The 16,851-nt window shown below is 50.6% G+C and overlaps 1 protein-coding gene across 7 annotated transcripts in view; it reads right to left on the bottom strand.

Annotated features, from left to right (window-relative positions):
* LOC140398089 (T-cell surface glycoprotein CD3 delta chain-like) overlaps positions 1-10,807 on the bottom strand; it is a 313,504-nt gene extending 302,697 nt beyond the window's left edge. Inside the window, exons 1-5 of one of the 7 annotated variants that reach the window (XM_072486313.1) lie at positions 10,640-10,746; positions 10,417-10,579; positions 10,258-10,310; positions 5,188-5,208; positions 3,968-4,159 (exon numbers count right to left, since the gene is read on the bottom strand). In XM_072486313.1, coding sequence (XP_072342414.1) covers positions 3,968-4,159; positions 5,188-5,208; positions 10,258-10,300 — 256 coding nt within the window. In that variant the 5' untranslated portion in view covers positions 10,301-10,310; positions 10,417-10,579; positions 10,640-10,746. Of the gene's footprint in view, positions 1-3,967; positions 4,160-5,187; positions 5,209-5,813; positions 8,500-10,257; positions 10,311-10,416; positions 10,580-10,639 lie in introns of those variants that run through there. The other 6 variants (XM_072486314.1, XM_072486311.1, XM_072486310.1 and 3 more) reach the window with 6 other exon arrangements.
* Positions 10,808-16,851: the final 6,044 nt, after the last annotated feature.

The raw sequence follows: 16,851 nt of genomic DNA on the forward strand, positions 1-16,851 counted from the left end.
CAGGAATTTCCGGGCAATTCAACCCACGGTCACCGAGTCCGATGCGGACCTCCCACACAGCAGTGACACCGAGGACCCGAAGGCGCCTTTTCGAGTCGGTATCGTTACAAAAAACAGGCTGTCCCCGAAGCAAAGACACCAGCCGCTGTCGGTATACAGCATCGATCCAGACGATGAGTGGTGTGCCACCCTGACGGACAACCGGTCCCAAATACGATTCCGCCTGGACACTGGTGCCTCCGCCAATCTCATGGCGCGGTCTAACTTCCAAAGCCTTCATGTCAAACCAACCATCCTTCCATCAGCCTGCCAGCTATTGGATTAAAATGGTAACATCATTCCTGCTAGTGGCTCGTGCCAACTTGAAGTGACGCACAGGTCACGCAAAGCCATCCTTACTTTCGAGATCATGGGCTCCTCGAAAGCCTCCCTGCTTGGCGCGCAGGCATGCAAGCTGTTGAACCTCGTTCAGAGAGTTCACTCTCTCCTGATGACACGTCTGCCTTTCAGGACACCGACTTCAGGGCGCAACTCGACGCCATCATCGACCAGCACCACGGCGTCTTCGAGGGCATGGGCACGCTCCCATATACCTACAAGATCTTACTGAAACAGAACGCCGCGCCTGTGGTGCACGCACCTCGCAGGGTCCCAGCACCCCTTAAAGACTGCCTCAAGCAGCAGCTGCAGGACCTCCAGGACCAAGGAGTCATCTCCAGAGTCACGGAACCGACCGACTGGGTCAGTTCCATGGTGTGTGTAAAAAAGCCTTCCGGTGAGTTGAGAATTTGCATTGATCCCAAGGATCTGAATCGCAATATCATGAGGGAGCATTATCCAATGCCCAAGCGCGAAGAGATCACATGTGAGATGGCTCGCGCCAAGCTCTTCACCAAACTCGACCCCTTGAAAGGATTCTGGCAAATTCAGTTCGACAAATCCAGCAGGAAACTCTGCACATTCAATGCCCCCTTTAGCAGATGTTGTTACAACAGGATGCCGTTTGGGATCATATCTGCTTCAGACGTGTTCCATAGGATCATGGAACAAATGATGGAAGGCATTGAAGGTGTTCGCGTCTATATCGACGACATAACCATTTGGTCCACCACCCCGCAGGACCATGTCAGTCGCCTCCACCGCGTGTTCAAACACATACGTGAGCAGGGCCTATGCCTCAACAGAGCCAAATGCTCCTTTGGTCAGACGGAACTCAAGTTCCTCGGGGACCACATCTCCCAGTTGGATGTGCGGCCGGATGCGGACAAGGTGGCTGCTATCACAGCCATGAAAACACCAGAGGACAAGAAGGCAGACCTCCGATTTCTGGGCATGGTCAACTTTTTAGGGAAGTTCATACCATGGCTCTCAGGAACCTGGTCAGGAAGACGACAGACTTCCAATGGCTTCCTGCCCACGAGCGTGAATGGAGAGAACTCAAAACCAAACTCACCACGGCCCCGGTCTTAGCTTTCTTTGATCCAGCGAAAGAGACAAAAATTTTGACCGATGCCAGCCAATCCGGCATTGGGGCAGTGCTCCTGCAACGTGATGAGCCCTCATCCTGGGCCCCCGTTGCATATGCGTCACACGCCATGACCCCCACGGAGCAGCGCTACACGCAGATAGAAAAGGAGTGCCTGGGCCTTCTGACCGGTGTGGTTACGTTTCACGATTATATGTACGGACTTCCTCAATTCACCGTCGAGACCGACCATCGCCCGCTGGTCAATATAATACAGAAAGACGAACGACATGACGCCTCGCCTCCAGTGTATTCTTCTCAAGCTCCGGCGATACGACTTCCAGCTGGTACACACCCCAGGCAAAGACCTCATCATTGCCGACGCTCTCTCCAGGGCAGTCAACACTCCATGTGACCCAGCGGGATTCGTCTGCCAGGTTGACGCCCATGTGGCCTTCGTGGCCTCCAATCGACCTGCCACGGATGAACGCCTCGTCTAAATTCGCCGCGAGACGGCGGCTGACCCCTTGCTACAGCGTGTCATGCGCCACCTAACAGACGGGTGGCTCAAGGGCCAATGACCTCAGTTCTATAATGTCAGAGATGATCTGGCGGTAGTAGAAGGGGTTCTTCTAAAACTGGACCGCATTGTCATCCCGCATAGCATGCTCCAGCTCGTCTTGGAACAGCTACACGAGGGCCACCTTGGCGTGGAAAAGTGCCGCCGATGGGCATGAGAGGCAGTGTACTGGCCCGGCATTAATGGGGACATCGCCAACACAGTGCTCAACTGCCCCACCTGTCAGCGCTCCCAGCCGGCCCAACCACGTGAGACCCTGCAGCCCCATGAGTTGGTCACGTCACCTTGGACCAAGGTGGGCATCGACCTGTTCCATGCGCTGGGCAGAGACTATGTCCTGATTGTAGACTACTTTTCAAATTACCCGGAGGTGATACAGTTGCACGACATCACCTCGCCTGCCGTCATTCGTGCCTGTAAGGACACCTTTGCTCGACACGGCATCCCACTCACTGTGATGTCGGACAATGGCCCCTGCTTCGCAAACCAGGAACGGTCCAACTTTGCCAGGCGGTACAATGTTGCCCATGTGACATCCAGTCCCCTGTACCCCCAATCCAACGGCAAAGTGGAGAAGGGCGTCCACATAGTCAAACGGCTCCTCTGCAAGGCTGCCGATGCGGGATCTGACTACTACCTCGCCCTGCTGGCCTATCGCTCGGCCCCACTGTCCACTGGCCTGTCGCCAGCCCAGCTGCTCATAGGTCACACCCTGAGGACGACGGTGCCGTCCATTCATGTCCCAGACCTCGACCACGTTCCGGTCCTTCGCCCGGATGCAGCTGTCTCGTGCACAGCACAAGGCGGCTCATGACTCCCGTGCAGCTGATCTCCCTGCTCTGGCTCCAGATGACAACGTCCGCGTCCATCTTCCGGATGATGGCTGGTCTGCAACTGCTGTGGTTCTTCGGCAGGTGGCCCCCCACTCGTTCCTGGTTCGTCTACCGGATGACTCCATTCTGCGCCGCAATCGACGTGCCCTTCGTCTCGTTCCACGCTCGCTACGTGATCCTCCACTGTCGCCTCGCCCTCCTGCTGACCCTGCCATGGACTATGCAGAGATCCCGGTCACTCTGCACCCTCCTCACTCTGACGCAGTCCAGCCCGCTCCTCAGCCGGCGGCTCCTGACCCACCCTTGAGGCGGTCAACCAGAATTCGTCGCCCACCTCAGAGACTTAATTTGTGAACTTTGTGGACTTATGGACTTTCTGATTTGTTCTGTTCTTCCGTTTAATCGTTTACATGGTTTGTATATAGTGTTCATCTCGTTATTCTTGTGACTCACTGTTTTTCTGCACCAGGCACCTTCCCATGTAAATAGCTTAGTTCTCATGTACATAGTCCTGTAAATACTTCGCACACACGTAGTCAGGAACATTCACCATACACTATTTATTGCCACGCAGGTACATTTTTTATAAAAGGGGGGGATGTCATAATATACACCAGTAAATCATGGTGCAGACACACACACTGATGGACACACAGTGGGACCAATCAACACACACAACACCGCAGCCAATCACCAGTGAGAGCACACACACTATAAAGACAGGGGGCATCAGAGTTCCCGCTCATTCGAGTAGCAGCTAGCTAGGAGGACAGAGCTCACAGCCTGCAACACAGACATTCACCATGTGCTGAGTGCATCGACTGGTTAGGACAAGGCAAAGGTCTTTAGTTAAAGCTAGTATCGTGTTAACCCACAGTATGTTTAAACAGTTAATGATTCAATAAAACAGTGTTGCACTATTTCAAGTGTTGGTGACCTGTATGTGATCCAGAACACCCAACACATCATTGTTCAGTTCCCAAATTAATCAGACACTTGCTCCAATCAGAAAGTGAAAACCCAGAAGTACTGAAGTGACATTCTGACTAATGAGAGTCAACTTCAAACAGTCAACAGAAAATAACTTACGTTTGATAAACACGGAAACGGAGGATCTTTCAGGACCATCAATACAACTATACTCTCCCGTGTCACTGTCTGACAGCTTTGCTAGTTTCACATTCCCATTAGCCATCAGCTTCTCATATGTCACTCCATCCTTTTCCCATTCTTTAATATGTGGACATTCCAAAATGATTCCATTTGCCTCTTTCTTGATCACTGGGAAACAAAGTACAAATAAGTAGCTGCTGTGATTGCTAAATCTCAGGTCAAAGTTTATGTAGAATATTGAATAGGAAGAAAGGTTAAGAATGAAAAGAGAGAGGAATTAATCTATTGTAGTCAATGAGGAATCCTGAAAAGGTGAGCACATTATTTCCTCCTCACAGTTAGGCAACAAAGCAACAGTCCAGGTCCCTGTCAGGCCCATCCCGAGGTGCTGGCTCCTTCCTGGGCCGACTTTCATTTCGGGAAATGAATGGGCCCATTGTTGGGCCTCTGCCCCTCAGTGGGGGAGCTTGTACTCGGTGAGCTCCACGGAGAGTCCATCGGGTTATAACCATGGAGATTAGAACAGAGCCATTCCATTTGACTGCCAGTGGTTAAGGCATCGGTCAGGCTATCCCCAAGCTGAGAATTAAATTCATGAAATCTGGTGATTTGTAGCTAGATTGAGCACGAAAGCTGAATTCAAACAGACATGGTAGTTATTTAAACTCAGATGTTGCAATTTTACAGCGCACGATTTTAGTAAATTATTTTACCAACTGGTGTGACCATGTGGAGGGAGAATAACAAATATGGAAAACCAGCAGAATCCCCAATTATTTCTCAGGAAAATGTTCACGTTACATCCTCTGTGGCTCCATTTAATTTGACTTCTTCTCCAACGAGCTATGTGGAATTTTGGTGGATTAAGATGCGACGGTGAACGCTGCACAACCTCTTCCTGACCATTGAACTCGAAAGTAACTTCAAAGAGAGAATTGCAAAGCAGAAATGGAGGGAGTGAGGGGTAAATCTCCCCCTGCACCCCAGGGCCCAGCTCTGTCCCCAGCACCAACACAATGCCAAAGGAAATGACAAGAAGCGTTACCCACGCTCCACCCTCCCCTGACAGAGAGAGGTTGCAACAAACCCAATAATTCTGATAAACCAGTAATTGCAAATCTTCACATTCATCATTTTAACACTTCTTCAAATTAATTCTGACCCAAATGATAGAAATATTTTTTAAAAACACTTACCAAGATACCCTTGAGAAACCCCTGGATTAAAAAGAAAACAAGACATCAGTCGTGATCAGGAGTAAAGATTTCAGTTGTAGTTTCAATTTAAAAATATAATATTGAACTCTGATTTCAGGTAGCAGATGTATTAATATTCACACAGATAGAATTCTAACAGAGTGAGTGAGAATGTTTAATATCCCTTTCGAAACCAATTCCTCATCTCCACACATCCCCACCATGAACATCTGCCCAATATCCCATCGATTCTGTTCAGAAACAAATTAAACTATTAGAGTCCACATAATTTGAGTGCACCAGCGGCTCCAGTGTCCTAGCCTGGATCCCGCTGACAAGGTAGTCTGGTGAGTGACTGAAGTTCTCACAGCCAATGTAAAGTTGTTGTTTCTTGGCCTTTGATGATCCAAGAACATAGACTGGAGTCATTTTCAACTTCAACAATTGTGACACAACCTTACAAAACTTTACCATTCTGTGATAAATTTCTATTAAGTTGGGCTGAAGATTTGCAAAGCAGTGAACTTGGGGTTGGATGAAGCTACCTTTCTATTAGGACGGCCTGAATATCAGTAGCTGTCAAAGGACAAACATAAAAGGTGTTAATGATAAATCAATCTCACCTCGATCATAAATCATTTTTATTAAAGAATAGTTGTTGTTACATAAAGATCATACTTCAAATTGATGCGAGTTCATTAGATACTTCCCTGAAAGAATAAAGAGTTGGCAGAATAACGTACCCTGGTCTTTACAAATGTTATTATCTTTGAGTAAAACATTAATTCATTAAAATCCTCAGGGATCTGACAGCTATTGAGCAAATTGAGACACTAACTTCAGCTTCAAAAACCCTCAACTTCAGTCAGCGGAGATTATTTATATTCTCGGCTAATTAAAAATCCACCAGCACATGTGGCCTACACGTACATACATGATCGTTCTTTCTTCATTTTCAAAACAGGACATCAAACAAAATAAAAATACAGCAGCTGTAAATATTGCCGATATCTCATTGGCGAAAACTACACAAAATAGTCAACACAACAATTGGAATATAACTTTCCATGTCTGGCAGGATAGCAGCCAGGGATTTATAAGCATCGACCAATCTATAGTCACGTAACACTAACAAAAACTTACCTCCCAGGTGACCTTACTGACTGACCTTTCCGCACTGGGAAAGAACAGACTAACTGGAAAAAAGCTTCATATTAGCACCTGAAACCACAACTATGATCCAAGGACAAGCGGTCAGCAGTAGCACAGAGAAACTGCCGGAAATGATAACGCTTTGCAAAGAAATTAGCGTAAAATACTGTTTGGAAACAGTGACAAAAATTGAATATTACAGTTGAGGAAATGAGTGCAGGGCTGCTGTAGTTACCAACTCTGCATGGACGTATTCCTGGAGATTTCCCACCTATAAATGCATCACCCAGTCAAATAGCCTTTTGCCCATCTCGAGTATTTCATGTAATTATTGGGTGAAAGTGTTCAAATAAAATGAGAAAAAGAGAAATTTTGAATTCAGCAACATCCAGGAGAATGATTGTAAATGTTTGGAGACTCCAGGCCAATCATGGAGGGTTGGTAAATCTCTAGCCCCCGTGTGTGATGTCAAGGCAGAGATTGATGGTAATTCTTGAAGCAGCTGATTCTGCACAATGGGACTTCACAGAATTCACACTTGAACGATGTTTCCACCGACCTCCCGGACTCAGTCTTGCGTTTGTGTTTCGAGCACTCACGACACACTTTCTTCCGCCCATCTATTTTCACCACATTGTGCGCGTTGGGGTTGCAGAAGGTCACTTGGTATCTGGTTCCCGATGACAGTGACAGTCTCCCTTTCCTGCTTACACCTGCTGAATAATCTCCACGGAGCATCTTGGCCAGAGATGTTCTGAAGTTGAGGTGATCATAGCGACTTGGGAGTGGAGGGTCATGGGATGACCTTTTGAAAATAAGCCAAGCATTCACAATAGTGATGTTCATTAAATACCACAAAACGCATCTCCACCACTTTTTAGAAGCACGGCCCACAGGGTAATAGCTTCTCATCTGGTCTGAAAGGTCAACACCACCCATGTACTTATTGTATTCGATCACGGATTGAGGTTTAACTGTCCCAGAGCATGCAATCATTTTGGCATTTTGATTTGTCGAAAGTGTTGCTACTTGTCTTTTATCTTTCCAAATGGTTAATAGTAAAGAGCCTTTCTGAAAGAATTGAACATCCCCTTGTTTCTTTAACTTTATTGTCCTGGCTGCAGGGGGCAGTCCTTTGCGGTTGAGGTGTGTCGTTGAACAGGACTTTGTCCCACAGGACTCTAGATGTTCCATCAAGGTGGGGCTTGCGAAAAAGCGATCAAAGTATATGTGGTGATTGCGATGAAAGTAAGGGTGGCAGAGGTCCATCACCACATCATAGCCAAGGCTATTTTGTGCTAACGTCCTTCGCCGTCCTGTGTAGATGTTAAAGTTTAGGCAATAGCCAGTCTCAGCCTCGCACACCATCCAGACTTTCAAACCCCACTTTGTGGGTTTAGCGGGTGCATACTGCTTGAAATACAGTCTGCCTTTGTAAGCAACCATGCCTTCATCAACACTTAGCTCACACTTTGGACGGTAACACTGGGCAAAATGGCATCGTACGATCTCCATCAGACTTCGGACTTTAAAGACTGGGTCATGTTTTGGGTCTGATTTATCCAGGGCCCCCGTGTTGTCCCGCAAATGGAGATATTGATTCATTTTCCAAAACCTATCTCTGGACATGGTCGACGAAATCCATGGGCAGCGCAGGGCAATATCTTGGCTCCAATACAGAGAGATGCGAGGCAGCTGTTTGATGCCCATCATTATGTTGATAGCCAGGAAGGCTTTGATTTCATGGGAATCAGTGGGAATCCAAAAGGAATCCTTCTTGCCTGCTCTCTCCTGGCACTGTGCAGCGTAACGGTTAGTCTCTTCTGCAATGGTGTCATAGACAGTAGCTGGCCACAGCAAACTGAAATAATCGAGAGGACTCGCAGTATGAGGCAGCTGGTGCTGGGGCCCAGTGGCTTCTGTGAAGGGTGGGACAGAAATATCTTTAGTTGCGTTGGTCCAATCTGCAGGCTGCTGTTCCTCAACTTCACTCGCACTGGGAGATGCCAGTCTTTCAGTGACAATATCCTCAAATACATCCACATTTCTCTCACTCTCCATGGTGATTTGAGAGGTAGGCATCCAACTGGAAACTCCTCTCCCAAACCCCAAAACGTTGCCTTCACTGACAGATGATGTAATATTTTCAACAATAGCGTGCTGCAGAAAATAGAATTTGCAACGGGATGTTAGTTAATATCTTGTCAATATTCCATGAACTCCCCCCCTGCCAGTAACCAGGTCACATTTTTTGAGTGAATCACTTGCTCCACATTATGTCACCTTGCAGAAACATCTAATTCCAGATTCCACACGGGAAAATATTCAGAGATCAAAACATCCCGAAAATTCTACTTGCCTTTCCAATAACATTGTGTATTCGGTATAATTTATATCAGTTACAGCCCAAATTAAATTCTATGACAGCAGAGATTAGCTGGTGATGGAGACGGGATCATTCACAATGAGCTCCTGCCCCAGAGTATTTCCTTCATATCTTGTTTCTCAATGGAAACTTCAGTCTTTCTAGTATAATAGCGTATCAGGGCACAATAGCGCATTCGGTATAATCCCATCATCGGCATAGTCGTGTATTCGGAAAAATAGAGTATTCGGCATAATAGTGATTTTGGTATAATTGTGTATTGGGCATAATCGTGTAAAGGGCATAATCGTGTATTCGGTATAATAGTGTACTCGTTATAATAGTGTTCGGTATAATAGCATATTCGGTATAATTGTGTATTTGATATAATAGTGTATTCGACACAATAGCGCATTAGGTGTAATCGTGTATTTAGTATAATAGTGTATTCGACATAATAACGTATTCGGTGAAATCTGTATTGGTATAACAGCGGAAAGGGTTAGAGGGTTAGGGTTAAGGTTTAGGGTTTAGAGTTAGGGTTAGTGCTTTAGGTTGGACAGGTTAGGGTTAGGTGTGCGCACGCGCGCCGGGCGGCCGCCCTCAGGAGCGCGCGAGCTTGCGGGCACGCGGCCGGAGCCGGAACGCGCGCGACGGGGCGGCGCGGGGCGGGTGCGCGCGGAAAGGGTTAGAGGCGAATTAACAATATCGCAGCGACTCTTTTATCACAAACTCAGCTGCTCAACACAGGCTCCCACTTTGTTAAACTTCCCAACACAGGCTCCCACTTTGTTCAACTTCCCAACAGCAACTTTTGCAGTTTAATAACATTTGAATTCGGAACATTTTAAAATGTGGCATAAACAATGGTAATTTTAATATTAAAAAATAAACACTAACTTGGGGGTAAATTACTTTTTTCAATCTATTTTTTAAAGTAAATCAACATGTTACAATCAATTCATAACCAGGTCAGGATTTTGAATTCTGCTAATTTGCCGTTTTGGGGGTGAATCTCCCCTTTCCTTCAGTAAAGTTTCAAGTGGGTTCTATTGAATTTTTGGCTGCTGTTTAAACGTGGCAGCGACTCAAAAACTCAAATTCAAACTTGAAGCACTTTTGCCAAAATTGTTTCTCCGCAATCCACAGAAAATGTTGAAGAGTAAATGTGGGAATGAAGGGAGTTTAAAATTTCACTCCGGCTGCAAACCTTTCCATCCGTTTTCTCATTTCCTCTTTGCAACAAATTTATTTCCCTAACCCAGTGGCTGCAATTTTTAATCCCAAAAATTCAGGGCAGAAATTACCAGCAAATATGTTTGTAGCTAAGAATTGGTCCAGGCCGGCGGGTGGGTAGGTTAACATTTCAGAATTTAAAATGTGATTTTATTTCACCCTCACAATAATAACACTCATTATTGTCACAAGTAGACATAATAATAATAAAAGTGGATTATATAAAACAAATGGCGCCATTTGACAAACTTTGGCAACGTTGTTTTTTTCTGGGTAATGATAAAACTTTGTAAAAAGTTTGTAAAATGGTGACTTACCGAGGAACAGGGCTACTGCTAGGAGGAGAAAGTGACTTTTCATTTTTTGGATCCTATTTGGGGGAATAAAAAATGAAGAATAAAATGTTATTTATTTAAACGGCTTTAAACAATCTTCAGCTCCGGAAAGCGAGTGAAATTTGATAAAAACAGACTGACTGGAATTTTCCGCTGGTGACAATCTGCCCTCTGATGATTTCCCCCAAGATACAGAAACAGGAAAAAGTGGTTTGAATGATTCTCGGCTGTTTCCGACGTCGTTCCGTCACTTAGAAGCTCAATCAGCCACTCTCTCTCTCTTTCTCTCTCTGAAGAGGCAAAACTATTTTGAATTTTCACAAGAACCTGAATTAAACTTTCAAACAATCTTCCAAACACTCACTTCAAACTGTGACAATCTTAGTGGCCTGGAGAATGCCAGCTGGAATTACACCGTGAATCCAGGAGCAACCTTTAGGGAGAAACCTTCTCCTGAGATATTCTGCCTCTTTGATGAAGGTTTGGACCTTTTTAACACTTTTATTCCAAGCTCTCTGACACAGCCCTCAGCAATTCACAGCCTTTGTCCGCCCTCTCCTGGCCAAACCGGGAGCTGCAGTGCCAAAGCCACACGCCAGGCCCAGTAAACAAGATAATTGTTTAAATGCTGTACTCACAAGGTTCTGTCTGCACTGGTGCCAGACACATGTACTCACTGATTGAGCCCTATCTACAGCTCTACCTGCACACAATTTACAGCGCAGAAACTGGCTATTTGGCCCGAAGTTCATAAGTTCATAAGATATAGGAGCAGAATTAGACCATTCGGCCCATCGAGTCTGGTCTGCCATTCTACCATAGCTGATTGTTCCTCATCTGCTACCTACAATGTTACAGACCAAGAGCTGGATTGCGAAATCAGCCAGAGCATCTCCTCCCTGTAACACATGACCTAGGAGCGGGAATCGGCAATTTAGCCTCCCGAGCCTAACTCCCTCAATGTGATCATGGCCGATCCCACCCTGGCCTCAACTCCACCGTCCTGCCCGTTCTCCATAACCCTTCAACCCATTACCGATTAAAAATCTGTCTAACCCCTCCTTAAAGTTCCTCACTGTCCCAGCATCCACCACACTCTGGGGTAGCAAATTCCACAGATTCACAACCCTTTGGGAGAAGTAGTTTCTCCTCAACTCTGTTTTAAATTTGCTACCTCTTGTTGCTCTTATTAGCCTTAGTTTTATTAGCTCTAATTCTGTCACCTTTGCTCACAAGTCGCCAGGTATCTTTCTGATATCGCCACGTGGTTCAAGCTCAAGTTACGATTAATAATGCAGCACACCGCTTAGTAAGAGTTAAAACAACGATCATTTATTATATACAGCAATAAATACTTATACAATAATCCTACTTTCTAGACTACTACCTACTACTACAGGCCAATACTTAACTTTTGGGAATGGCCCACCAGGTCAGGGAAACCAATGGCTTATCGAATTGGGTCTGGCCTGCGGGATTCAAAGGCTGATACAGGTCGATGGCTAGGAGTCTCTATCGGGTAGCGATCGCTGGAGTCAAACTTACTTGTTTCTTCTTCGAAGGTTCTTGCGAAGGTTGCGAGCAGGAAGAGAAGGGTCGATCTGAACTTAGCCCCTTACTCTTATAGTTCCCAGGGGCTTCCCGCCTCTCGGGGCGGACCTTGACCCTGGTTCCAAGTGATTGGACTTGGTCACAATCACTGGGTTCGATATTCTCCAATAATGGGGCGATTCCTCGATCGGGGGGGGTGGGGTGGGGGGGGGGTGGTCGTTCACCTTTCTTTGTCTCGGCCACTGCTGGCGCCACGAGGTCTGGATCGGCTTTCAATTGCTAATTTGTTGCAATTGTTCCCGGGGATAGCCGATTAAACTGCCGATGTCTGGGTTGATGTGCTGCTAATGGTCGCAGGTATCGGTCTGGGCCGACTTCCCCAGAGCCGAATACACTGTTCTGTCTGCAGCTGTCCGTTTGTGTCCTGTTGGCTGATTTTCCCATCAGCCTTTTCAGTTCGCCATTTTGGATCGGGGTTTGGCCAAATTAATCGGGAATCAGCCATTTTAGGTGGCTACACTCTTATTCTAAGATTACTCTAAGTTCCTCCCACCCCCTCTTCATCTCCTCCCTCTCCCATCACCATATCCTCTATTCCTCTCACTGCCAACCAGCTTCCCTCTGAGATACATCAATACCATTCACCTCGAGCACACACTGTGGCAGCAACTTCCAGATTTACCTCGCTCTCTGAGTAAAGACTTCAGAATTTCCCTCGGAATTTTAAACATCTCCATCAGGTCACTGCCCAACATTCCCTTTCCGAGAGAAAAGAACCCAAAACTATCCAGTCTTTTCTGAAACTTGCAACATCTCAGTTTTGCGATCATTTTATAAATCTTGACATGTTTCTCGTGCACTCATATGCATTTGATGATATGAAGGCCTGTGGCTGAGAGTGTGGCTGAGAGAGGTTCCAGGAATCACAACGCTGAGAGGGAGTGACAGAAAGTTCCAATGTTGATCCCTGGGGAAGGGGCTGCTCGGAGAAGCTTGGACGTCACTCTGTCCCTGTCACTTTCCACAACGGTCTCCGCCCAATAAACTGACCATCGTCAGCTGAGCATGGAGCTCGCCATAAACTGAGGAGAAAGGGGACAACAGCAATGAGTGCACCCCGACATCGACACCCCGACACCCCGATATTGACACCCTGACACCCCGATATCGACACCCGACACCCCTAAACCCCGTCACCCCTAAACCCGACACCCCGACATCGACACCCCGACACGACACCCCAACACCCCGATATTGACACCCTAACACCCCGATATCGACACCCCAACACCCCTAAACCCCGTCACCCCTAAACCCCGACACCCCGACATCGACACCCCGACAGCCTGACATCGACACCCCAACACCCTGATATTGACACCCTGACACCCCGATATCCCTAAACCCCGACACCCCTAAACCCCGACACCCCGACATCGACACCCCGACATCGACACCCCAACATCGACACCCCGACACCCCGACATCGACACCCCGACACCCCGACATCGACACCCCGACACCCCGACATCGACACCCCGACACCCCGACATCGACACCCCGACACCCCGACATCGACACCCCGACACCCCGACATCGACACCCCGACACCCCGACATAGACACATCGACACCCCGACATCGACACCCCGACACCCCGACATCGACACCCTGACACCCCAAGACCGATACCCCAACATAGACACCTCGACATCGACACCCCGACATCGACACCCCGACACCGACAACCCGAAACTCCGACACCCCAACACCCCGACATCGACACCCCGACATCGACACCCCGACACCCCGACACCCCGACATCGACACCCCGACACCCCGACATCGACACCCCGACACCCCGACATTGACACCCCGACATTGACACCCCGACATCGACACCCCGACACCGACACCCGACACCCCAACACACCGACACCCCGACATCGACACCCCGACACCCCAACACCCCGACACCCGATATCGACACCCTAACACCCCTAAACCCCAACACCCCTAAACCCCGACACCCCTAAACCCCAACACCCCTAAAACCCGACACCCCTAAACCCCGACACCCCAACATCGGCTCCCCGTCACCCCGATATCAACTCCCCGACACCCCAACATCGACACCCCGACACCCCGACATCGACACCCCGACATCGACACCCCGACATCGACACCCCGACACCCCGACATCGACACCCCGACACCCCGACATCGACACCCCGACATCGACACCCCGACATCGACACCCTGACACCCCGACATCGACACCCCGACATCGACACCCCGACATCGACACCCCGACATCGACACCCCGACACGCTGACACCCTCACACCCCGACACGCCAACACCCCGACATCGACACCCCGACACCCCAACACCCCGACACCTGATATCGACACCCCGACATCGACACCCCGACATCGACACCCCGACACCCCGACACCCCGACATCGACACCCCAACACCCCGACACCTGATATCGACACCCCGACATCGACACCCCAACACGCCGACACCCCGACACCCTGATACCCCGACATCGACACACCGACACGCCGACATCGACACCCCGACATCGACACCCCGACACCCCGACACCCTGACACCCCGACACGCCGACACCCCAACACCCTGATACCCCGACATCGACACCCCGACATCGACACCCCGACATCGACACCCCGACATCGACACCCCGACACCCCGACATCGACATCCCGACACCCCGACATCGACACCCCGACATCGACACCCTGACATCGACACCCCGACACCCCGACATCGACACCCCGACATCGACACCCCGACATCGACACCCCGACACCCCGACACCCCGACACGCCGACACGCCGACACCCTGATACACTGATACCCCGACATCGACACCCCGACACCCCGACATCGACACCCCGACATCGACACCCCGACACCCCGACACCCTGACACCCCGACACCCCGACACCCCGACATCGACACCCCGACATCGACACCCTGATACCCCGACATCGACACCCCGACACCCCGACATCGACACCCCGACACCGACACCCCGACACCCCGACATCGACACCCCGACATCGACACCCCGACATCGACACCCCGACACGCCGACACCCCGACATCGACACCCCGACATCGACACCCCGACACCCTGACACCCCGACACCCCGACACCCCGACACCCCGACATCGACACCCCGACATCGACACCCTGATACCCGACATCGACACCCCGACATCGACACCCCAACACGCCGACACCCCGACACCCTGATACCCCGACATCGACACCCCGACACCCCGACATCGACACCCCGACATCGACACCCCGACACCCCGACACCCTGATACCCCGACATCGACACCCCGACATCGACACCCCGACACCCCGACACCCCGACACGCCGACACCCCGACACCTGAAATCGACACCCCGACATCGACACCCCGACATCGACACCCCGACACCCCGACACCTGATATCGACACCCCGACATCGACACCCCGACATCGACACCCCGACATCGACACCCCGACACCCCGACATCAACACCCCGACATCGACACCCCGACACCGACACCCAGACACCCCGACATCGACACCCCGACATCGACACCCCGACACCCCGACACCTGATATCGACACCCCGACATCGACACCCCGACATCGACACCCCGACATCGACACCCCGACACCCCGACATCAACACCCCGACATCGACACCCCGACACCGACACCCAGACACCCCGACATCGACACCCCGACATCGACACCCCGACACCCCGACATCGACACCCCGACATCAACACCCCGACATCGACACCCCGACACCCCGACATCGACACCCCGACACCCCGACATCGACACCCCGACACGCCGACACCCTGACACCCCGACACCCCGACATCGACACCCCGACACCCCGACATCGACACCCCGACATCGACACCCCAACATCGACACCCCAACATCGACACCCCGACATCGACACCCCGACACCCCGACATCGACACCCCGACATCGACACCCCAACACCCCGACATCGACATCCCGACATCGACACCCCGACATCGACACCCGACACCCGACATCGACACCCCGACACCCCGACATCGACACCCCGACACCCCGACATCACTACACTCCGACGCCCCGACACCCCGACATCGACACCCCGACACCGACACCCCGACATCGACATCCCAACATCGACACCCCGACATCGACACCCCGTCATCGACACCCCGACACCCTGACATCGACACCCCGACATCGACACCCCGACATCACTACACCCCGACGCCCCAACACCCCGACATTTACACCCCGACACCGACACCCCGACATCACTACACCCAGACGCCCCAACACCCCGACAACGACACCCCAACATCGACACCCCGACGCCCCGACACCCCGACATCGACACCCCGACACCCCGACATCGACACACCGACACCCCGACATCGACACCCCGACACCCCGACATCACTACACCCAGACGCCCCGACACCCCGACATTGACACCCCGACATCGACACCCCGACATCGACACCCCGACACCGACACCCCAACATCGACACCCCGACACCCCGACAACGACACCCGACATCGACACCCCGACATCGACACCCTGACACCGACACCCCGACATCGACACCCCAACACGCCAACACCCAGACACCCCGACATCGACACCCCGACATCGACACCCCGACACCGACACCCCGACACCCCGACATCGACACCCAGACATCGACACCCCGACACCCCGACATCACTACACCCCGACACCCCGACATCGACACCCCGACACCCCGACATCGACACCCCAACACCCCGACACCGACACCCCGACATCAGCACCCCGACACCGACACCCTGACACCCCGACATCGACACCCCGACATCGACACCACGACGTCCCGATATTGACGCCCCGACATCGGCACCCCGACATCGACACCCTGACATCGACACCCCGACACCCGACTCCGACACCCCAACACCA

The sequence above is a fragment of the Scyliorhinus torazame genome, chromosome 21 (assembly GCF_047496885.1).
Source record: "Scyliorhinus torazame isolate Kashiwa2021f chromosome 21, sScyTor2.1, whole genome shotgun sequence".
NCBI lineage: Eukaryota > Metazoa > Chordata > Chondrichthyes > Carcharhiniformes > Scyliorhinidae > Scyliorhinus > Scyliorhinus torazame.